The sequence below is a fragment of the Pezoporus occidentalis genome, unplaced genomic scaffold (genome assembly GCF_034315485.1).
Source record: "Pezoporus occidentalis ecotype Australia unplaced genomic scaffold, CSIRO_AGI_Poc_V1 ctg29, whole genome shotgun sequence".
NCBI classification, from domain to species: Eukaryota; Metazoa; Chordata; class Aves; order Psittaciformes; family Psittacidae; genus Pezoporus; species Pezoporus occidentalis.
In genome coordinates this window covers 6,469,941-6,495,636 of record NW_026914829.1, presented here as the reverse complement: position 1 = coordinate 6,495,636, position 25,696 = coordinate 6,469,941, and the positions used below count along the sequence as shown (strand labels likewise).

Sequence of the window (25,696 nt, the reverse complement as noted above, 5' to 3'; positions counted from 1 at the left end):
TTCTGGATGTGGAAAGAGAATGACTTTCCATGCCCTGTAGCTTATGCTCTTACATATGTGTCCCACTATGATGCTTATTTTTTCCAGAAACAACATGATATTGTCTACTCATATTTAAGTTGTGCTAAACTGTAACTGTAATAGCAAGCACTTTTTGTGTAGAGCAGACACTTGACAACTTGTCTTCTATCTAGTGTCCAGCAATTAATTATTCCCTCCTTAGTTCATTATCTTATACTTGTCCTTACGGAATCCAATCCTATTTTGTTTACTTTTTCCTCAAGAAATTTCTTTAGTTTTTCAAGATAATTGGAAGCCTGTCTTCATGCTGTCCCAGTGATGTGCTGTCCCACCTGACAAATTGCCGTCACCCATTCATCATGAATGGGGACGCTCCATTTCAACTGTGAACTACTAAGTGCAATACAAGATTTTGACTTTCCATCAATTCTATCTAAATTAATTTCATCTAGAACGTGTCTTTTACACTGTTTGATAACATTGTCATGTGGGCCAGTGTCAAAAGCCGTACGAAAGTCGATGTAAAAGATACCTAAGTTTCCTCCTCTCTTGAGAGACTATTCTGGTGCAAAAAGAGATCAGACATTCAATTCTAGACAGACTAAATATTGCCTTGTATTCTTCCTAGTTCCTGTACACCATTACTTGTAAAATTTCTCCCTTATCCAGGATTTCTAATTAGTACAGCTATATGACTAGTCCTGTGCTCCCTGCCTTCTCCCTTTAAAGGTTTAAGCCCTGTTTTCCCTTTTTAACCTCTTAACAGCTAGTCCATTCTCCACGAGATCTGAAGTAACCTAGTAGCCTATGATGTGAAATAAATGTTCCTATTTGTCCTACGAGCCACAGCTACCAAGGAGCAGTATGCTTCTGCCATAGCAGAAACCTGGGAGCCCTCTGCTCCAGGTATTTGTCTCTAGTTACCCTGGGCTCTGCTCTGGGTCTAGCCAGAATGAACAGTACACAGCTAATCATAGAAAGGCATAAAAAAAAACAATCCTTGGATTAAAAGGAAAAAATTTCTATAACTAACAACTATATGTTTGTCCTCCATCTACTTATAAATGTCCTGTAAGAAGTTGTTCTGCAAATTTTCCATAGTTCTACTCAACGTTAGTCCAGTTGTTTTCAGCTCTGTCTTCAGGTATAATAAATTGCCCCATGGATATATGTCTTTCTTTGTTGGTTCAGGAAGGAGACTAAACGTTCCGCATATACTAAATATCTAACTCTTCATAGGCTATATGCAGACCAGTAGTATTGCTGGGAATAGGCAAACACTTCCTGTATTCCTTGATCTGGCATTCTACGTCTTTTATTGTTGCCTTTGTGCGTTGTATTACAAAGGAAAAATTTAATGTGCAGCTAAAATCTAGGAAGGCCAACCTGTGCTATGCCTGTGTGTAGAAAATGATTTCTTTTTTTTCCTTGAGACTCTGAGAACTCCCAGATTATGAGCATTGCTAAATGTAATGCAGTATCTCAGTTTGATTTTTTATGCTATTTTTAATTCCAGCACCTACTTTAAATAAAGTACTGTGCACCAAAATACCAGGTATCATTTTGAAAACTGCCCTCACAGTTAGGGTTTGAAATAGTATATATTAGTTATAGAGATTGAAGTGATTTCTGATTTTTGAAGTATTTTATATGTTACTGATTGTAGTTTTTCCCTTGGTCAAAATTGAACAATGTTATTTGAGAGAAAAATTCAAAGAAAGATGAAGCATATTATTCTCCCCCTTTTTTTTCCTTTTCTTTCTTTTCTTGAAGCATTTTGGTTCCTGGGCTCAGGGATGAAGTTTGGAAGAATATTTGCACAATCATTCAGCATTTTCAAGTTCTTTATATGAATTTTTCAGATCTTGTTTCTAACAGATTCTGTAATAAAATAATTACTTAAATGAAGGGAACCCCTTGGGAAGTAATCAGAGAGGTTGAGGGCTCTCTGTTTTGCAATGCCTGATCATTTTATCCATTCTTTGAGGAGATAGCCCATCAAATGTAGAATATGCAGCAACCCAGATGCAAAGATTCATTTATATGCTTTTCCTGTGTATGTAATCAGCAACAGCAGTGCTCACATACCAGGACCATGCACCATGATGGTGGTGGTGGTGAAAATCTGAGATTCAACTGGGAGCTCACACACACAGCTGTCTCACTGGTAGAAGGGTGACGTGATCTCCTTTCAACAGCCTTGTCAATAAAGTGATATTGATAATAATCCATCTTAAGGTACATGCGCAGTACTGAAGACATTGTTAAAAACTACGAGTCTTTACGAGGAAGAGAATTAGGGCAGATACATAGGTTATGCATCTAGTAGCTGAATCTAGGGGCAGAAGGGAACTGGGACAGACCCAGGAGTAGTTTTCTGGTGAAGCAGCTGGACCTGTACGTCACAGGTCGTTGCTCCATTGGTTTAACTAGCCTGGCACTCTCATTGCCATAACATCCAGCTGCTGTCTCAGGACACAGTGGCTGCCTGCAAAGCAAAGGCTTAAAAAGGAGAAAGGAGTTGTCAATGTCATAATATCTCTGTGATGAGAAAAATAAATATATTTTATATTTATAATGTGTGAGGAGGAAAGGAAGAGGCCAAGACTAGGCAAGCCTCATAAGGAAAGAAGCAGTAGAAGTACAATGTGAAGAGAAGTATGTGGGGACAGATGGTGTATGTCCTTGGGACCTCAAAGGTTGAGAGCAAACTGTACTTCACCATTGCTGCTTCTAATGGCTTAGAACCCATTTTGTTTGGTTGTTTTTTTAGTAGAGAGCTGAATCTACTAAAGTAACTTAGGGCAGATATGATAAGGATACCTTCAATCATAGTTAAAGACATATCGATGTTATCAAATTCTTGACACTACAGAAGCTTGGGTGAAATACTATTTGAATTTATTTAAAATCCATTCAAGAACTGGAAAGCTGTACATTTTCTTTAGAATACAGAAAGACTTGAAAACCAAGTCTTGTAGTGCTGTCTCAGAACAGAAAGAGAAAGGTAAAAAATTCAAATTCATTTAAAGTTGTATCTTTTCTGAGATTATAAAGCCAGTTCTGAGAAACCGTCTTGCCTGAGGCTGCTGACTTCAGTTTTCTCTCATCATTAATCTTTCTTACATTGTGTGTCATACTCAGTTGCAGTAAGACAATTAAACTAAGAAATGGGAAAGATAGATAGATATTATCCTCTCCACTTCATGTCAGTGCAGTAGTTTTTTTAACAACTAAATTGTTGCAAGATTTGTAGGACACAGAAAACATAGCTCCCTTTCATGAAAGTAATTTCATTCATAATAAGTGTGTGAAAATGACTGGATCTTCCAGAATCTTTCTGAGCAAGAGTAGTAAAATTTACACGTCTTACAATTTTAACAGCAGATCCTCTCATAAGGTTCAGTTGTATCAGGTTAAATGCTAAATTTTACACCAAGACAAGAATCAAAAGTTGTTTAGACTGCTTTTCTTCCTTTTGTTTTTATCTTTTTTATGTTGTAACCAAAGTTCCTGATAGGCACACTGTAACATAAAATTAGAAAGTAGTGCTACCAAAATAGATTAACATTGCCAATAAAAACAAGTGCTACCAGAGGGTTTCTTTGAGTTTTCTAAATTGCAGGATTTATTTTATTTTGTTTATGGATGATGTCCAGAGTTGTGAGGTTGTTTTGAGGGTTTTATTTTTATGGCTCTCATATTATCAAAATTAATGTTGCATGGAATTTCATATTCATAATATACCCAGATGAGAAGACATTGTTTCTACAAAGTTTAACCAGTTCATTTGGATGAAGATCTATTTCCATATCAGAGTTGGCTTTAAAGAAAGAAAACAATGCAGCCTTCCTATTGTGTTAAAGTAAACTCTAGAATATATAATAAGTAGATATGGTAAAATATGAAAGCGGGTCTTCGTAGTTTAGAAAAGATGAGCTCAAATTATCCACTGCAGACCAGACTTTGCAGTTAATTTCAGAATATTCTGGTAATGTAGTTTATATTCTTTTCCTTCCATTTTAAACTGCTGATTTTTAAAGACTGTTCCCAGAGAACAAAGCAGTTTCAATGCATTTTCTGTGGGACAGCTTTTCAAAGCTGAAGGTGGTCAAAGTGAAAGAGGCCCATGACAATTTGGCTGCTTGCCTGTTTGCATATCAGGACCCCAAATTAACTTGTGGCTCACAGGTATGTATTCTGGGTTTAGAGATGGTGATTGAACTGTTTGCTCTGTTTTACCTGTGCATCCATGCATTTTCAAGACCAGGTTGGACAAGGCCTTGGGTGATATGATTTAGAGTAAGGTTTCCCTGCCCATGGCAGGGGGGGTTGGAACCAGATGATCTTAACGCTCTTTCCAACCGTAACGATTCTATGATTCTATGATTCTACAGTAATGTTCAGAACAGTCATACCTAGGATTTAGGTTAAGATTAAATAGTTGTGATTTCATCTAATAGTTCAACATTTAAAATCTACAAAATTAAACGCTTTTGGTGGTGAACCATGTCCTGCACTGGAGTGATTCCACTGACTTCAGGGGGTTATATGATGAAATAACTTTCCTCCTCTGGTTATATTCTACATGAAAAATGTTGAAAGCATAAAGCTGTGCTGAAAGCATGCTAAACCAATCAAGTGAAGCAATCAAATCTGGAAATGCCTGTGGGCAAAAGCCAGATCAGCCTTTACTTTGTTCCCTTGTGCATAGAGATTTTAATTACATTATCACAAACTTTTCCCCCTGAAATCCTTTCTCCTGCTTCATGGTCTTTTCTTTCTGAATTCAGTGCAGACTTTACCCCTGTGAAATCAAAGGGAGTCCTGCAGTCGTTTCTGATAGAGCTCTAGTGTTTATTACTGAAAACATTGACAACTTTTTTAAATCACCATTTCAGAAGCTGGCTATTGCTCAGTAAATGACACATAAGCAGCACATCATTATGCAATTGTTATTGTGTGCTGCCTTGTGTTATAGACTGTTGACCCATTCTCATATTCTTTTTTTTAAATGGTAGAAGTTCCTTTGTCCCTTTGTCTCCATGCTGGCCTCTTCCGGTGGGAAAAGGTCAGTTAGTTAAGAAAGCAAGTTCTGTGAATTATATTTTATAGAATCATGGAATAGTTTGGACTGGAAGGGACCTCAAAGATCATCAATTTATTTGTTCTGATAAAGGCTTCCTCCCAGGAAAACGTATTCAAAGAAAGCAACAGCTTGGCATGATGTGGACCTGTCAGCTTGGGCCCTGAAGCATAGCAGCTAAGTTCAAATGGCTTTGGACTACAGCTATTAATCTTGAAATGGCTTTTTAGCTCAGATGCAATGTGTCATGAATGCGTCTCTGCTACTTCATGATCCTAGTCATTGTGCGTGGGGTCAATAGGGGCCTCTACAACATGCTTGCCTTCGCCCCCATTTCTAGCATGCTTAAACACAGGCACAGGCATGCTTCTTGCACAATGCCACATAACTTGCTTGGAATTTATGAACTTTCCTAATTTCCACCACTTTCTTTAATAGCCTGGCTAGTCCATACTTCTCTTCATTGCATGAAGTGTGGGAACCAGTGAAATGAAGTACCTATTTCGTGATTTGAACTTTTGTAGTCTGTAGCTTTAACATAGTTCTTATCTTCTTTCAGGCTCTTTATGCTGCTGGTAGAGAAAAATACATTTTCTGTCTTTTTTTTTTTTCCCTGAAACCAAATCACATCAGTTTTAAATTAAAAGTTTCTTTAGCATTTTTCCCTTGAAGTTGTCTTTCACAAGATAGGCCTATGCCAGAATCCATCTATATACTGAGTACTGTGATACAACAGGGCAAAAGGAAAACCTACACTTGCTACTCCTCTCATTGACATCACTCTTGAGAAAACTCAATAAGAGCAGGACTGTGGCTAAACGTTTTCAAAGATTTAATTAATTTTAGCACAGTCTCTTCAGACATTGCCACAGGCTTGGAAAGGTTCAACTAAACATGAAGTTTGAAGAGGCACTAATGAGAAAATAAAAAAAAACCAAACAATCACCATTTTATTGTAGCATAATTTTTTAGCATATATGTTGACTGATTATCTTTGAAATATTAAGATTAATTTTTCTTCATTTTCAGAGTACACAGAGCAGTTTCAGAGCAGTTGTCAGAGCACATTATGTTTCTGAACTAAGATCCGCATGAGAGCTAAAATACCATTTTGCAATGGAAGCTGATTTCCTTCATGTCTACATTATACAGCTGGTACCCCAGAAAGGATATTTTTCTGAGTCCAAGTATTTGTTGACCTGACGTAAACTTTAAACCTCCTGCACAGTACTCATGTATAGTGACAAAGTGATCCATTTAGGCTTCAGTGTTTTAAAAGCTCTGAGTTATCTGTGAAATTATTCTTTGAAATACCTTGGAAGCAGAATAAATACCAAACAGCATTACTTACATTTGTGTTGTTTTACTAGTGTAAGCCTTGAATTCTGTTTTAAGACCAGCGCCTAACAAATTCCTCATGCTTTCATTCTAAGACCTTAAGATTTTTAGTCCTTATATTGGAAATATATTTGCCTTTCATGTAGAAACTTAATTTGTGGGTGTTATTTGGTTGTGGTTTTCCAAATTAACATTTTACAATTTAATGGCTGCTTTTTTTTTTTTTTTTATCCTTTGTTTGTCTTCTGGGATATAGAAATGCTACATTCCTCTAGCACTAGTCAGTCGCTCTTGTATACCTATTTTGGAGATTACAAACTGTGCCAAATCTCTTCTGACTTTTCCTTCTGGAAAGGCATTATCTGTCAGCAAATTCTTGGGCTTGCCACATGGAAATCCTGCAATTTCAAGATTTTTTTTTCCTTTTAAGTACCTAAGTAGACTTTTTTTCCCACTAGCTTTTGAAAATCTAATGTACTTAAAAGACTCAGCTTGTTTAGTATAACAGGAACTGTCCTAATATTTAGTAAGTCACTGAGTCAGCTTTCTTGTATAAAGCTCAACTTGGTACTTCAGTGCTCTACATGTCAACATATAAACATAGTTATTTAGCCTTTCTGAAACCAGGCAGGGCATCAAAGGCTTGAAGGACTGCTTAATAATAAGTGCTCAGTCTTATCTGACAAAAGGCAAAAAAGACAGGAGAATGAATATGAAAAAATATTGTGGCTTGGCCAGCAGAAGATAATGAATGATATATGAAAGACCAGATCAAGCTGCGCACAAATCTGAAAGCAATCTGACATGAGTTAGAGGAAGGGAAGTTGATGCTGAGGTGAAAATGAGAGAAAATTATCTTTTGTTTAGAAACGCCTGCTGATTCAAGAGCTTATGTTTATAGAAATCTCAAGGAAAAAGCAAAGTCACTAAAAACAGGGAAAGTATGAGAGAAAAGGCATTTCCAGAACAACAGAAAGAATGAGATCAACTGAAAAAATCTTACAACACAAAGAAGCAACTTCCGAAAGACATGTCATAGTGTTTGACATGAATAGCGGCGTGAAGTGGAATACATGAATTTCACACGATTTCTTGCCTTTCTCATGCAGAAAGCAGATTGAGAAAGGGACTGCAATAAAACTGAGCAGATACATTATTTTGCAGTTCACTTTTCAGGAAACTGCTGGGTTTTTTTTTAATTATTTTACTTTCTGGTATAATATTATCAAGCCTCCTCATTTGCCTGGTGCTTCCCTCCAGAATTGCGTCAGAAGTTTTCACAAATGTCTCAACATTACATTAAAAAGTTAAGTTTTATTTAGCATATTTTTACTTCATTTATTGTATGGTTTTTTGGTCTGGAAAGTTTGATAGCTTGAGAGTCATGGTATCACCATATCATGATGTGTATCAGGTTATTACTTCTCCTTAGTTATGGAATACATATGTTCCACATTAATGCTAAATAAATTTAAGTTTCAAATTTTCGTATGGAAAGAGAGTGAGATTAAATGCATAGGTTGGATTCCAATAGACTCTCGAAACTGCAGAAACTATTTAGAATCATAGAATGTATTGGGCTGGTAAGGACTTTAAGATCATCTAGTCCCAGCACCCTGCCATGGGCAGGGATGCCTCACCCTAGACCATGTCACCCAAGGCTCTCTCCAGCCTGTCCTTGAACACTGCCAGGGATGGAGGATTCACAATTTCCTTGAGCAATCCATTCCAGTGCCTCACCACCCTTACAGTAAAGAACTTCTTCCTTATATCTAACCTGAGACTATTCTGATGAAAAAGGGAGCATGTTGCTCAGGACTGTGTCAAGAGGGCTCCTGAATATCTTCAGGGAAGATATCTTCAGGGAAGACTCCACAACCTCCCTGGGCAACCTATTCCAATGCACAGTCACTCTCTGAGTAAAGAAGTTCTTCCTTATGTTCAGGTGGCACTTCCTGTGTTTTAATTTCTACCTTTTGCCCTTCATCTTCTTGCGTGGCACCACAAGAAGAATCTGGCCCCATTGTCTTCACACTCTCCCTTCAGATACTTACACACATTGATCAGATCCCCCCTGAGCCTTCTCGCCTCTAGGCTGAACAGGCCCATCTCCCTCAGTTTTTCCTCATAGGAGAGATGCTCCAAACACTAAATACTTTTTGGTCCTTCCCCCAAGTGACAAGTGATAGGAGGAAAGGCAACAGTCTCAAGTAGCTCCAGGGGAGATTTATATTGGATATTAGAAAAAAATTCCTCACTGAAAGGTTGTCAAGCATTAGAACAGGCTGCCCAGGGCAGTGGTTGAGTCACCACCCCAGAGGTATTTAAAAGATGTGTAGATGTGACACTTGGGGTCATGGATTAGTGGTGGAGTTAACAGTTAGACTTTATGATCTTAAAGGTCTTTTCCACACTGATTCCATGATTCTAAGGTGTTGCCTATTCAGTGATCAGTCATGCATCATTTAAAAAGTGCTCCTGAGCTTAAAAATGTTTGTAAACATAGATGTAGACAGTTGTAGACAAACATAGTTGTAGACAGATGTAAAATGTCAAGTATATTAGGAAATTTGTTCTTTCACTTCTTTCATGGCTAAACCAGCCACACAAGTGGAAGTCACTGAGGAAAGTATGAGTAATGTTTGTATTGATGTTTCTGAGAAACTTTTTCATTTATTTGTGTGAGTTTGTTTTATGTATGTACACAATGAACTTGAGCGGGATTCAGCAGCTGTAGCAGTCAAAGTTACAGTGTCCCTGTAGATACAGAATGCCTTCCTCAAACCATTGGGACTATCACAAATGTGGTGAGGACAGCATGCCTGTGGTGGTAATCCTCTGGGAAATCCTGGCTCAAGATGGGGCAGTGAGGCTGTGGTGAACTGCAGGGAGCCCAAATTACAGTACTGATGATAGGTGTTGTCCATCATCACTATCAAAGTGCTAGTGAATGCTGCTGCTAAATGCTGCTAAAATCTGCACTCGAGCAGAGTTGGTGCTGCTGCCACTGTCAGTGCTGCATCCATCACTGCAGGAAACCGGGGCTGGGATTTCAGCCATAATGTACTTTTAAGTTTCCTGATGAGAGCTACTTTGGAAAGCATTAATGTTCTGATCTCAAGATGGCTGTATGCAGTTGGAGTTTCTACAGCAGTTTCTGATGTTATTTAAAAACCCTGTATGAGTTTGGATAAACCAGTCCTGAGGCCATGATTATACTAGGAAGCATGAAGAAGACAGCTTGTTTGGGATCAGCAGAACGAGAAAATGAATTTATGATGGCTTTCAAAATGTAAGGAAATGGGGTTTGGAGATTTTTTTATTTTTAATTGGTGGTTGTTTTTCTTTTTTTTTTTTTTTTTTGGTTTTGTTTTTTTTTGTTGTTGTTTTTTTTGTTTGTTTTTTTTTTGGTTTGGTTTGTTTTTTTTTTAAAGCAAGACATTAGTAAAGAGATGAGGCAAGCATAAATTGTAGAGGAAGAGAATCAGAGCATGGTGCAGTTAAAGTGGCCAGGGTCATTAAATCCCAGATTCTTCTACTCTGAAGTATGTTATCACTATGAACATACTAAAGAAGCTCAGTCAAGCCAAACTAGACAAGGAGGGTATGTTAACAATCAGCTCTCTCCAATATCATAAATACTATTTATATAACCTAAAGGTTTTATATTATTAAATGAAATATGAGCATTTATACTGTATAGAAGGTGGTGACATTTTAACCTAAAAGCCCTGCTAAATACAGCTTCAGGAGCACAGAATTGAAACTAAGGACAATATATTTAATTAATATTTGTTACCCAAGGGGAGGGAATCCCAGAAAGTTGGCTGTGTCTTAAGAAAGCTTTTTGTTTTAGTAAGCTCTTTAGTAAATCTCAAAGTGTATTTTCCTCCCTTATCACGTTGTTTTGAATAGAATCTTTTAAGGATAATGTGCGTTTGGTAGTATTACCAGCTTTGTGCTTTGGTAGTATTACCAGTTGTGATTATCACAACTACTATGTAAGGATAAATTTACATCTGGAATAACAGGATTTTAGGTTTCCCACTGGCTTCTTCTGCTAAAGCATATCACATAGCAGGGGAGAGGCTGCATTACATAAAAGTGCCTTCTGTGTGAGCTTGTAAGACTGATTTCTATAGGTGCTTAGGTGTCTGGATGGAGAAATTTGTGAGGATACAGCAGGCTGCAGAAAGCATGTGCAGCAGTGTCCCAGACACTGATAAGCTCCTGTGATTGGCAGTCTGACTAACTGCAAGAACTGATAAGCGTGGGGCACCAAAAGTAGGCCACATCTGGCCACCTGCCTACGCTGACATCAACAGCCACTTGTGTAAATAGGACCACATTTAAGAGGGTGCTGCTGCTACATGAAACTAGGCTGTAGGGTTACATGCAGACCTGATGAAATGAAGGATCTTTTAAGGGACAATGTGGAAACCCACCTAAGAGCCCTTATGTGCTGTTACCACCTCATGCCTCTGCACTAACAGCTGGGGTTATCCTCCCAGCCATGCACTAGTGGTAACTGTGAGTCAGTGTGCAAGCGCAGAAGTGAGCTGTGTGAGCAGACATGCATGGGCAGTGTGAATGGTTACCAGCTATCATTAATAATAGTTGGATTCTATTAGTTCTTGTGGAATAATATGAAATGAAAAGGCAAAATATAAAGCTACAAGCATCATCCTGTACAATTGTACAATGATTCTAAAAGAGTGGAGAAAGCTATCAGTGAGTTTTTACACTAGAGGCTAGCAGGAAAACGGTTGGTTTTGTCCAGGACTGAGATCTTTGAAACGGCCAGTTAAAACGAGGCTATCAGATTTAGCAACTGCAAACCAGCTAATATATGTCTATATCATCCCCATATTATTATTGTGGCTATCTCAGATCCACATTCATATATGTAGATTCTTTTCCTTAAAGATATTTTCGTGGTGAGATTCAGCTCCAAATACTTATACTATAGGTTATGTAGGGAACCTTCTAAGCATGCACTGTATTTAATGAGAGATTTTTTTCAATGGAAAGAGCTGTTCTAACTATTCATCTGACCAAGACTGATTTCCACTTTTTGATGTAATTGATTGATTCAATTTCCTCATTGAAGCTAATGGAAGCTCAGGCACCTAACTCACACGAAGACACCTCTACTGAAGAAAAGTAAATTTTTATCCCATTCTTAATGATGTCATAGTAAAGAACACTGACAAAATGAAACCCTGGTTAACACCGCAGGTGTGATCTGCCTCTCTCAATCTGATGCAAATTTTAATCGATAGATTGACGGTACTAGGTTTGTTTGTTTGTTTTCCTTTGAATTATTTCCCAGAGTAAAAGTTCAAACAAGCAGTGCAAGTGAGCAGTGGGTGTGTGACATGGTGATTCTACTCCTGTGAATTCCTGAGTGCCACATTTATGCTCTTTTTTCTTCTCATTGGGGAAATTTTCACATGAAAGGTGTACATTCTCATTAAAATAATAACCATGCAGTTAACAGAATTAGTGGTAAATTAATGTAATAATATGTCAATGAATCATAGAATCATAGAATAGTTAGGTTTGGAAAGGACCTTAAGATCATCTAGTTCCAACCCCCCTGCCGTGGGCAGGGACACCTTACACTAAAAGAAAAATAAGAAAATAAGAAAGAGTATGAAAAGAAATTTTACTACAGTAGGTTAGGGGCACAGCGGCAGGATAATGATAAATTGTGCAGACCCAAGTCTGGTCAACGGGACTCTGTAAGAGTTGCCTACTGCAAAAACAGCTTTTTAGTTAATAATACATATAATTTCCAAAGATGAAGGAAACTTTCCCCCTCTAGAGGCTAATGCAAAGAACTGCTTACCTTCTCCTAGTTGACCCCCTGGATTTAGATTTGGGTAGAACCACATTAAACCCAAAATCTGCGTGGAGCCAAACTCACAATCCAAATCCAGTCCTTGGCATTATATGTCAACAGTTTTCACTGACCTGATTGTCAAAGCTATAGTTAACTGTACGTTAACTTCTGGTTAATGCAAAGCCATTTCACACATAGAGGGGGTGTCAATGACCAGCTGCAGTGCAGTGCTCCACCTAGGCATGGATGAGGAGCCAACTGAGAGTTTATAGCTCAGAATTTCAGGGTTGCAGGGACAGGTGACATTATAGTGGAGTCTGCTACAGGCTGCCCAACCAAGAAGGCTGAGCAGATGAAGTCCTTTGCAAACAGATAGAAGTGACCTCACGTTCAAAACCCCTGATCCTCAGAGGGCTTCAACCACCCTGATATCTGATGTAGGGACAACACAGCAGGGTATAAGCAATCCAGGAGATTCCCGGAATGAGTTAATGATAACTTCGTTCTCCAAGTGATAAGGAAGCCAATGAGGAGAGGAGCTATGTTGGACCTTGTGCTCACCAACAAGGAGAACATCAGGCTCATAAACATCTAAGCAACCTGAAGGTGTACAGGTCCATGGGACCCAATAAGGTGCATTCATGGGTCCTGAGGGAACTGGCAGGTGAAGTGGCTAAGCCACTAGTCATCATATTTGATAAGTCATGGTGATCTCGTAAAGTTCTGACTGACTGAAAAAGGGGAGAAGAGAAGGCTCCAGGGGGACCCTAGAGCAGCCTTCCAGTATCTGAAGTGGTACTACAGGAAGGGTGGAAAGGGACTTTTAGGGCATGTAATGACAGGACAAGGGGGAATGGCTTTAAGATGAAAGAGGGTACATTTACGTTAGATATTAGGAAGGAGTTCTTTCCTATGAGGGTTGTGAGACACTGGAACAGGTTTCCCAGAGAAATTGTGGATGTACCATCTCTGGAAGTCTTCAAGGCCATGTTGGACAGGGCTTTGAGCAACCTGGGCTAGTGGAAAATGTCCCCATCCATGGCATGGGGGTTGGAACTACATGAGTTTTAAGGTCCCTTCCAACCCAAATCACTGAAGATTCTATGATCTTCAGCCACTGCAGATGTATGCTTGCTCTTTACTTTCTTCTTTGTGACTAGCCTAATTTTCTGAGTGGCTGGACCTTGCTCCTTTCTTCCTGTTTAGAATCATAGAATCATAGAATAGTTAGGGTTGGAAAGGACCTTAAGATCATCAAGTTCCAACCCCCCTGCCATGGGCAGGGACGCCTTACGCTAAATCATATCACCCAAGGCCTCGTCCAACCTGGTCTTGAACACTGCCAGGGATGGAGCATTCACAACCTCCCTGGGCAACCCATTCCAGTGCCTCACCACCCTAACAGGAAAGAATTTCCTCCTTATATCCAATCTAAACTTCCCCTGTTTAAGTTTTAAGACGTTACCCCTTGTCCTATCACTACAGTCTCTAATGAAGAGTCCCTCTCCAGCATCCCTATAGGCCCCCTTCAGATACTGGAAGGCTGCTAGGAGGTCTCCACGCAGCCTTCTCTTCTCCAGGATGAACAGCCCCAACTTCTTCAGCCTATCTTCATCTGGGAGGTGCTCCAGTCCCCTGATCATCCTTGTGGCCCTTCTCTGGACTTGTTCCAACACTTCCATGTCCTTTTTATGTTGAGGACACCAGCACTGCACACAATACTCCAGGTGAGGTCTCACGAGAGCAGAGTAGAGGGGCAGGATCACCTCCTTCGACCTGCTGGTCACGTTCCTTTTGATGCAGCCCAGGATACGCTTGGCTTTCTGGGCTGCAAGTGCACACTGAAGCCGGCTCATGTTCATTTTCTCATCGACCAGCACCCCCAAGTCCTTCTCCACAGGGCTGCTCTGAATCTCTTCTCTGCCCAACCTGTAGCTGTGCCTGGGATTGCTCCAACCCAGGTGTAGGACCTTGCACTTGGCATGGTTAAACTTCATGAGGTTGGCATCAGCCCACCTCACAAGAGTATCAAGGTCCCTCTGGATGGCATTTCTTCCCTCCAGCGTATCAACCGAACCACACAGCTTGGTGTCATCGGCAAACTTGCTGAGGGCGCACTCAATCCCACTGTCCATGTCAGTGACAATGATGTTAAACAAGACTGGTCCCAACACCGATCCCTGAGGGACGCCACTCGTTACTGGTCTGCAGCCGGACATTGAGCCATTGACCACAACTCTTTGCATGCGGCCATCCAGCCAGTTCTTTATCCACCGAATGGTCCATCCATCAAATTGATGTCTCTCCAATTTAGAGACAAGGATGTTGTGTGGGACAGTGTCGAACGCTTTGCACAAGTCCAGGTAGATGACATCAACTGCTCTACCCCTGTCCATCAGTTCTGTAGCCTCATCATAGAAGGCCACCAAATTGGTCAGGCAGGATTTCCCCTTAGTGAAGCCATGCTGGCTGGCACCAAGCACCTTGTTGTTTTTCATGTGCCTCAACATGCCATCCAGGAGAATCTGCTCCAAGATTTTGGCAGGCACAGAGGTGAGACTGACTGGTCTGTAATTCCCCGGGTCATCCATTTTCCCCTTCTTGACAATGGGGGTTATATTTCCCTTTTCCAGTCATCGGGAGATTCACCTCACTGCCATGATTTCTCAAATATGATGGCCAGCGGCTTTGCAACTTCATTTGCCAGCTCCTTCAGGACCTGTGGATGGATCTCGTCAGGACCCGTGGGCTTGTTCACGTTCAGATTTTTAAGATGGTCTCGAACCAGATCCTCTCCTACAGTGGGCGCAAGGTCTTCATTCTCACAGTCCCTGCATCTGCCTTCCAAGACTTGGGTGGTGTGGTCAGAGCTTTTGCCAGTGAAGACCGAGGCAAAGAAATCATTCAGAACCTCAGCCTTCTCCAAATCCTGTGTAGCCAGTTCTCCCAAGAGCTTCCTGAGGGGGCCTGCATTCTCCCTAGTCTGTTTTTTATTTGCTATGTACTTTTAGAATCCCTTCCTGTTATCTTTAATACCTCTAGCTAAGTTTAATTCTAACTGAGCCTTAGCTTTCCTAACCTAATCCCTAGCTTCCCTTTGTTTAAGAAGACATGAACTTTATTGACTTCATGACCCAGGTGTCTGTGCACATCCACAGTGGCTCCTGAGCTCTCCTGCCCAGTTATTTGTTTTTAGTGAAATAAGATTGAGTCTAACTGTGGAAGTTTAGCAAAACAGAGATACTCAGATCCTGCTTGTGATATCTATTACTTAGAAGCAGGAAGAAATATTTTAGAAGCAGGAAGAAATAATTTATTTTCAAAAGAGTATGATTTAACATTCATTTATCTTCTCCTAACCTTTCTAAGCAGGTATCAGTTCCCAGAGATGGTTTGGCATTTCATCATCCCACTGACAATGCCATGGAGAGTCCTTAATGTTAAATGATTTAAATGTGTTCTGCACCTTAAATATGTTTTCCTGTGCACTGTAAAAATGATCCCTTTCTTTTGGCATTGGTACTCTGCCAATGAGTGTCAGTGGCAGCTATACCCTGCTTTGATATTTTACTGTAAGCACAGCGCTAGGAGTACCATGCGAGTGCAAGTCAAAGGTTGTGTACTGGATTTTGCAGTGTACACCGGTTTGAAATATGAGGAACAGAGCCCTGCAGGCAAGGTATAGACAGAATTACATCTTGCTAATCAGCCTTAGGAAAAAACAATTATCTTATTGGCCTGAAAAGCTTGTACCTTTGCCAACATCTGTTTTAAACTGAGCTGATGAAATGAATGTGGTGTGCCAAAGATACTACTTGCTGAGAAGTATGCCCTCTTTCCCTTTTAAAAATCATACCATGCTATGCAACTGGAAGTCAACTTTATCATCAAATCAATCTTTTTTTCTACTTAAATCAAAGACTTATAGTATGAATTGGGAATGGATTGCATGAATATAATTCATTGCTAATTTCTACTGTGGACATGCCAACTGTTTTGCCTTAAAAAGAGGATGGAAACATGCTTCATTTGTGTGTACTCCACTTCCATTTCATATTCCTGCTGTTTGCTTAGGAAGTCTTATGTGTGAAAATAAAAGTGAGTGGTGCCAAATCAGGGCAATTCATCAAATACATGGAATGGAGGCAAACTGGATTCCACCTGACCAGGTTTACTTAGTTGAAAATCAGTCCAAGAAACTGCAAAGTCTTCTCAGCAATAACAAAAAATGTTTTTCTCCTCCCCATGAAGTCCATAGAGGAGTAGAAGAAATCTTGTGGCAGTCTTTCAGTCACAGAAAAGGTTTCTTTCGATTATAACTGCAGTAATTGCATGTATTGAAGTCTAGCAGGGAAATGGTACACACTGTATTTATCTTTATATGGGAAACTTTACATTGCCAGCCTATGCAGTGTCAGTTCATATCATTCTTTGTGAAATGTAATGATGGAATTGGGGCATGTGGATCATGATTTGTGGGTTCAATATACCATAAACTATTCTGGTTTCAGCTAGCAAAGTAGGTCTGATTTGATTTAACAGTTCACAAAGGACACATGTGCTTGGGTGACAAACTACCTTGTTTTCAGTTAGTGTAGATTGACTTGTTAGAAAATAAACACAGCTTCAATTTACATCATTAGCTTAACATAGAATATTACAAAGCGGTGCTGTTTTTATGCTGAGACAAGTGCCTAATTAATTTATTTTATCTGCATTAGTTTCAAGATATAGCATTTTCACAGTGATTTCTGCTGCAAGTCAGAATATGTACATGTGCTTTTCAGTACAAGTCCCACTATTTTTGGTTTGGGTTGCTTTTTTTTTCTTATAAATCCCAGTGTCTGAGAAAATATGGTTTCACTGCTAGAGGAAGAGGACGTTTTTTTCCTCCTTTCTATTTCTTGAAATTTAAGTTTCTGCATCAGAATACCTTCCTCAATAAAATTGCATAGAACAGATGTTTTCAAACACATTATTGCTGAGGCACGGTGTGTGCACAATGCCAGCAGTTTGGGCAATTCAAGAATTACAATTTTTTTGAATGATCCTTATGTGGCTGCATCCAGTCTGTTTTCAGACAGCAGTGACTGCATAGCTAGATACTCCATTTATGCATAATATGGGCTTGGTAGGGTTTTTATGGGTTACTAGGGAGCAACAACATTCGCCTCTCAGGCTCTGGAAGGAAAAATGCTGGAATGAGTTTTTCTTTCTGCTGTACATTACAATAAAGTTTGTTATGATCATAGAATCATAGAATAGCTAGGGTTGGAAAGAACCTTAAGATCATCTAGTTCCATCAACGCTTGAGACCCCACGTACTGGAAGTGTTAGGTAATGCATGCTGTTCACTACCCTGGATTTCAGAAAGTAATTCAGTCAGTTATCACATTTTGGGTTGTTTTGTTTACAACAGTAAGAATGTTCTCAGTCCTCAGGAAATTTCTGTCATTTAAACAGTTGTAAATTATTAAAGCAAAGCACATTTTCCTCTTGTTTCCAGTAGAAGTTATATATCGAGGAGTTCATTGGTAAATATTTTCCCAATAATTTCTTAGAGTTACTTACTGTATTACAAGTTCAGGCTTTCTTTGGCCTAAACCATTAATCTAGAATCTTGTACGCATTGATTATTGCAATCAGGAAACAATTTTTTTTTTTTTTTTTTAAGATAAAGTAGTTTAAAAATGGTGCTAGAAGTTCCTAATAAAGTGCATAAATTGCCCAACAACCTTTTTGCAGGCACTGCTCCTAAATACATTTAATTCCTATAAATGCCAAGTGAGCTTATGTGTACACATGTCAGGGTAAATTGGTCAGTCACAATCTGCTTGCTGTGCTTTTCCAAGAGAACATAGCTACTGCATGCCTCTGCCATCCCACTTGTGCAATGATGGGAAGAAAGACAATCTGAGGGTTGCATATGCTATCACGGCGAGCTAATTGGGAACTGGTGGACTCCTCCTAGCAATGTGCTCACATCCCTGTCTTGCATGACAGAACGCTACCTACAGAAGGGGGTTTTGGCTATGAATGTCTGAGAATTAGCCTTACACCTTGGTAATGCAGTAGCAATCCTAACTGATCTTGTGTCCATACTTTATCAGAGCTAACTACTCTTAGTTCTGGCTACAGATTTACAAATGAATCCCTGGGTATAACTCCTCAGAGTTACTAAACACATACGTTCTGTTAAGAACATGGAATTTCCAAAGCTGGGACAAAGTACTTCAAAGACAAAACTGTGAATTCTGGTCCCAGTGCAAGTTGGAGAGGGATCATTCTGATGCCATCAGTGCTACTGGTCTGCCTTCCCACTCTCTCTTCAGATGGGAGTCAGCCAGTGAAGCCCTTGTTTACGCCTTACAAGGCCAAGCAGGAATACTTCCAGTTCTCTTTTTTTAAAACAGCTAATTTTTTGGGAAAAAAAAAATATATGAAAGAATTAACACTAAGATAGACAAAATTAGGTCTATTATTTTTTGTGATCAAGAAAGAAAATCTTATTTTTAAAATGGTATAATCTAAAAAGCATTCTGCAGATTTCTAAATATTGTTCTTATGTACAATCTCAGAAGAAATGCTTACACTGAAGATGCAAGCTTCTGAGACCATAGGTTCATTAAAAAATACTAATTCCTATTAAATTCCTATTTAATTCCTATTTTATTGCAATATGTCTGTCTTAAATTATTTCTCATAAGTGTTCAAGACTTTCATCTTCAGATCTCATTTTACATCTTTACAAAACTGTGGAAAGCAAAATCTCCATAATGTAATGCTAAGTTTTCTGGTTTTGCTTTTCATATATATATCTATATATATATATATATATATATATATATGACTCAAATTTGATGTTGATGATAATGTGATATTTGGTATCAGGTTTGGTTTTGAATTTTCAGATTTTTTTAATATTAAATTAGTGTTAAAGATTATTTTTCACTGTTTTAATTTCAGATTTGGATTCTCTAACAGGGCATGCATTTCCAGGTAAAGTGGACAGTTAGATTAGATTATGTTCTGTGTTTGGTCTGGGTTATATTGAATTTATTGAGTTTTCCTTTGTGGGGGGTAAAACTTAATTGGTGTGCTTCTGACAGCATTTTGTTACATGTCAAAATTATACTATTAGAGTTTTTTTAAAAATTCAGATAGATGAAGAAGTAGCTACTACATGCACTAGTTTGAAGAATAGAACTGAAAGTCTGCTTTAAATGTTAACAGTGGTATCTTTAATATTAAACAATTCAAAGCAGGGAGAAGCATTAATCCAAAATACCAAATCCTAATGAAAATAATTGAAGTTAATTCAAGCTTGTACATGACTCTGTAAGGAAAAAAAAAGAACCACCTCTTAAGGGAAGCTAAGACGCAAGAAATACAAGGCTGAATTTCTAGTTCTTTTACTAGAAATATATAGGAAACAGGTTTTGAACAGCAAGAACATAATTTCAGTAGAGAATTAAAAAAGGATGAGAACACAATTATGTTAATTTGCCTGTATGCATCCATTTCTATGCTGTGTGGAAATTAAAAATTATTCACTCAATTAAAAATTTTAGAATCTTACAACTATAATTGTTTAATAATTCAAACATTTGGGGTTGGGAATTTTTTCACAGAAATATAACAGTGGAAAAATTGGTGCTCAGTGATCACGTGAACTTCTGTGTTACTTGAGTAAAACTTTTGGCACAGGAGGAATATAAGTGAGCATTCCATAAGATAAGGTAAATCTCTGCTGCAAATGTGCAGATACTTCCTCTACTCAAAATTCTCTTGCATAATCCTCCAAATGAATAGGTTGTGAAAGCTAAGGAATATTTTTTTGTACCCTAGATTCAGTCAAATTTTGTGATTGTATATATCATTAGAACAATATTAGTCTTCATTATGTAGTTGGCTTCTAATGTGTCTATTTCATAATATAATATTCCTCCTTCAGTTTTTGTTTAAAAAAGTATTCTTTAAAATCTATGGGACAGTAGATTTATTTTTTTGTGGTTTCCCAAGCATTCCTTCACTGTGGCATTAGATGTGCTGCAGGAATCTCAGTAGAACAAATGATCAAAAAACTATTAGAAGTTTATTATCATGAAATTTGTGTGCAGTGTGGAGCAGATCCAGATACAGAGTCTGTCAGAGCTATTTGTACTCAAATACAGCAGCAAACAAGTGATGTCTGTGTGAGATGTCAGAAGATTGTAAGGGCAGATTTTGCCATTTTCATCCCAGATGAGGAGACTATGCGTAGTCTGGTTTTCCTTGAGTAAGGATACTCATGGTACTGCTTTATAGGTCCATCTTGTAAACATGATCTTCAGAATTGCTGTCATATATATGCATGTATAAACAACATAGACATTGAGACAAGCAGTATCAGTGTATTTTTTTTTTCTTTTTAAAAATTGAGTCTTCTTTTGTTTTTACACAAATATTTTGTGTTACTAGATAGTGCTGTCATGGCGTGTCCCATTCTTACTCTGAAGTATGACAATCTTAACATAATGAGAATGGCCTATACTGACATCATCCTTACTGTGTATGGAAAATGTCCTGAATTGCTAGACAGGTAAATTATATGCCTGCATTACCTTCCAGGTGTAGCTGTACACAAATGGCCTGTTATGTAGCACAGATGTAATAGAAGAGTATAGGTAGCTGAGAAAAATAAAAGCCTGGAAACAGGGACTTGACTTACATAGATCTTTGTTTGGAGACTCACTGTATAGCCATGCCACTGGACAGCTCACAGAACTCTAGTGAAAACAGTTCCCATTTCATGATTTGCCAGGGTGGAGACATACACTTTTCACACACAACTGTAAAAGCAGCAGAATGTCCTGTCTTGCTTTACTCACTTGCATTTAATAATTAAGTCATGACACTATTCTGCTAAAATATTGTAGACTGTATATTTAATTACAAATGTAGCTGTATTAAACATTGAAAGGGATGCTTATGTATCTGGTTATACTGGAAAACACTGAACACTAAATCTGTCCTGATATCTGTGTGTAAACGTGGTAATTCTATTTAACTCTAGTAACTCTATATGAACTTCAAGACACAGTAAAAATCAAATGCTTCTTCAATAGCAATTACTTAATTAGATGAGATACGTCCAGATGATCTTAGTGTATTAACAGGTGGTTTGGATCTCACACTGAACACAAAGCAAACTCAATTGAGATTTACAGTTATCTCACCTTGGGAAAAGCACTCTGTCTGAGCTAATCCAGCAAGATTCATTAGCAAGACCTCTAACGTACGGTGATCCAATAGTTTTTCACATGACCCTTGACCGAAAGCAAAGCATGAAACAGCTCCTTTCCAAAAGTCACATAACTGTGCTGGTGCAATGCTGAGTGGGTGCTAACCCCAGACAGAAAGCTAAACTTCTGACCTAATCACACATTTCCCAGGTGTTTTGCATCCAGATGGCTTCAGATTCATGTGAGCTCAATTAGGATGTAACTGCTTGGTGAATTTCAGGTGAAGTACTTTCCCTATAACCACTGGCCACTGTATCAGCTTCCCCTGTGTTTTCTGTACATGTGGGCAATCTCTGCTACTTCAGAGACAGATCAGAATATAAACCACACCAAAGTATCTGTCTGTTTTTTATGTGAAAGGAAAAATAAATTTTTTATAACCCTTGCAGTTGATTAGCTGAAACCCTAAAGTATGAGATTTGATTATAGTCATTGTCTTAATGCAGAGCTGCAAGTGTTATGGGCATGTTGAGAACTTCCAGAACCTGGATTAAAGCATCTCTTTTACAATGATATCTAATCTCGTCCTAAAGCTCCAAGCGATGGCGAGTCCACCAGCTCCCCTGGTAAGCTGTTCCAATATTTAATTACCCTTAGTGCTAGGAAATTGCAATGTTGTGGAAAGGTTGAATTTGTCTAATTTCAGCTGCCAGTCTTCCTTTTGCTATGCCTTTGTCACTAAGACTGAAAAGTCTCCCTTTTTCAGATATGTTTTCTGAACAAGTGTCTATGAAATACTGATTTGCAGTGTCGTGGAAAAGGATCCACATAGAAGTCTGTGTTCCTTTTCTGGCTGTGCCACCTGGCTTAATGAAGTTATTGCCTTGATCTGCAAACCTTGATCCTCCATATCTTTAGATTATCACAATTTTAACACCCTTATGACTACTAAACAATTATAGTTAGTAGTCAAGACATCTCTCAACTTTCTTTCTGGTAAATTGGGTATGTTGTACTCTTTAAGGCTCACACTGTAAGACTGGTTTTCTGACAGCTGTCCGAAGAACTCTCCGTTTTTCTCAAAAACTATAAAGAATATGTTCATGTAGAAATTTTGTAAATGCTGTATATAGAAGAAAAGTAAATTTGTATTTGTACATTACACTTCCTTTCTCACCCTTCCTTTTTAGGCATTTAACTACAGTGCACAACTGCCAGCTCAGGTTGCAGTGTCCGTGTCAAGCAATCCAAGTGGTGATCCCAAAATTTACCTAATAGAATAGGAATGAATGGTTTTCCTCTAGTTTGATGGGGTTAACATGAGATAAGAGGAGGAAGAGAATGCCTCTTTTGGAGCACAGCAAATCTAGCCTCTTCCAATCTAGTTATACCTCGGTGGGCACCTAGATTTGGGTGATCATTATTCCAAAGAGAAAGGAGGATTAGCTAGCATATATGTCTCTAGGGAGCAGGATGAAAAAAAGGGATAAAGTCTTCAAAGTCTGTAAAGATATAACAGTTTTCCTGACTTTCAGGAGCCTGCTAAACAAAAAATGTGGTGCTGGTAGTCCCTGTAACTGAAGGCTTTTTCTCAGTCTTCTTAAGCAAGTTACCCTTATTTCCTTAGATAATTACATTCCTTCATAATCTCACCCATGCCTTCACGGTAGAACCTTGAGAGATCTGGGTTCCAGAATTATGTTTTTCTATCTAACATGTAAGTGTGCCACAAAACTGGCCAGATTATAATGCATTTAAACCGTTCCTTGGGCCTTTGTCTCACAGAATAGAATCTTCCATGGTGTAGGTCTTTATTCCCAGATGTTCCCAGTCTTCTATTTATTTGCTTTATAACACATTTTGGTGGCAGTAACTTGTCCAAGCTGTTGTAGTACTTTGTCCAAATAAATTATTTGCTTTCTTTATAATTTTTTTTTCCCCTCAGTAGTAAGGAAAAGATGGTGTTTTGGACTCTAGCTTTTACTTGAAGAATAAGTTATGTATTTTATATAACAGACTTAATAGTAAGACTTTGGATAGATGCATAAAACTGCAGTGTGTATAAAGGCCAAACTGAGGGATCCCTGGCTCCCGGGGGAATTTCCTTAGGAATACACTGCTTATGAATTGTGTCTGCAGCAGCATAGCTCTTTCATTCATTGCATTCCTTTTCCGTGCAATGGCCCAGATATAGAGAATGGCTCTCTCACAAGTCCCTTTGTAGACAGAGAAAATACTAGTTGGGGTTTTCTTTAGATATGAGCTCATGCCTTGGAATTGCAAAGGCACCAAGGTATTTATTGCTACACTGAGTTATGCCCATTCAACTGCATATCTAATAGCTGTTGTATGGTTTTCTTTCCAGTGGCTGTGAAGCGTGCTTGTGAACTCTTGTTCTGATTGCATATGTACTAATTAGCTGCTGTCCGAGTTAGGACTCTACAGTAGATAATCCAAATGCACCTTGTGCCTCTGTTGAATTTACTTCTAATTCAGCCTTGGCACAGAGTGTTTTCTTCTTTCTTTACTAGTACCCCAAGGTATCCAAACTTTTCAGTAAGATTTACAGACTTTGTTTTTCATTTTGTTAATGATGAATTCTATTTTGTCCAACTCTTCTAAATAAGCTGGGGTTTTACAGAATACCTCAGGGACAAATCTGTGACTGATTATTTATTCTAACTGTTCTTCATTGTGGAAGATGTAATGCTAGATTTCAACTTCAAAATGCTTCCTTTTTTGTTTTTGAAAGTCATTTAACAGTCTAGGGAAAAGGCTGTTGTCTTCAGCACTATTGGTAAACCTAAGAGAGCTAAGTGAAATTAGCATTCTCAGGTCTTCATATAATAGCTCTAACTGTGATAGGAATTTTGTACGTGCAGTCCTCTGGGAAGTGTTTAGAGAAAGAGGGTCTCAAATGCTAATCAAATGTGAACAAAAATATCCATTTTAATTCCTGGGTGTATCTGATCAAAGTAGTTGTTGGCAACCTGCTCCTTTTCCAGAAAAAATAATACCTTGTCCATATAATAAGCATCATTTCACAGGTTAGTTAATAGCCTACTGAACTGTGCACTTTCCCATTCACAGATCTGCTAGGTCTAAAAGTTAAATGGACGTTTCATTCATTACATCAGTAGAGGGGCTTTGTGGCTGAAATCAAAGTTTATCTGAAAGCGTCTGCTCAACCGTATTATTTGCAGTTACTGTAGTATTGAGTCAGAGGTGCAGAAAGTCTCATCTTTATCCTTTTTCTCTGCCTTTGCCCAAAGCATGTCTAAGGTTGGGCAGATTGTTAATGAAGAATGGATGTTTTAGAACAAATAACATGGAGTGGTATCTAGTACAAGAATATCAACAACAGAATATCAAAATTTAACATTTTTTTTATTAGAGTTGACAGATCTTTAAAGAATAAATTTTGGAGATGTTATTTCATAGATGCTTTTGGCTATCCATCCTCTTGATTTTATCCAGGCAAATGCCTGCCCAATGAATTGAAGTCTGGAAAAATGATTGTAGGTTTTTTCTTTCCCTCTAACCTTTCTACTGAACTCTAGTGACATTATTTTTGATTTACACCAAATTCAAAGAGAGCAAGACATTTCAGCTTAGGCTGAGTACATGCTTGATTAAAAAAACCCAACACTAAAAACATAAAATGAAAGACATCAAACCATAATGGGGTGAAGTATGATGAGCTAGTAGACAAAGCAAAACAGATCACTCGCAGTTGAACTCCCTTTGTTCTGTAAAATTCAATGGACAGGGCTACAAAGAAGAAATAAGCCTTCTTTCATCTATTACACTTCATTTGGTATAGGCCTTATCAGGTTTCATAACGTTTTTAACTGTTAATTTCTTACACATCTCTGTTTGCACCTTGACTTTTTTGTCTCAAGTGAAAACTGTAAGGAGAAAGCTTCTGTGTACAATATACTTCTTTTGCCTTTAGAGTCTTAATTAGGATGTAACTGTGCACAGTCGTGCTGTTCAAAATATCAGGCTGCCAGATGAACCTGTGGGTAGAAAACTAAGTACTACGTACCAAAGTGATAAGTCTGATATGTGGATTTGCACTGGGGAGAAAGACTTAAAAAATTATTTCAAAGGGATAGAAACTTATTTGCATGTCACTGAGCAAACCTTTCCAGGAATCTGGATGCATTCAGCATGTGTACT

The 25,696-nt window shown here is 38.4% G+C and overlaps 1 protein-coding gene across 26 annotated transcripts in view; it reads left to right on the top strand.

Moving 5' to 3' along the window:
• The window catches only part of DLGAP2 (DLG associated protein 2), a 463,300-nt gene that overhangs the window by 288,806 nt on the left and 148,798 nt on the right, over positions 1-25,696 (top strand). For 7 of the 26 annotated variants that reach the window (XM_062626230.1, XM_062626226.1, XM_062626224.1 and 4 more), the window contains one exon: positions 19,257-19,289. The exons of 10 other annotated variants lie outside the window; for them this stretch is intronic. In XM_062626230.1, coding sequence (XP_062482214.1) covers positions 19,257-19,289 — 33 coding nt within the window. Of the gene's footprint in view, positions 1-19,256; positions 19,290-21,790; positions 22,141-25,696 lie in introns of those variants that run through there. 9 more of the 26 variants (XM_062626235.1, XM_062626246.1, XM_062626236.1 and 6 more) reach the window with 3 other exon arrangements.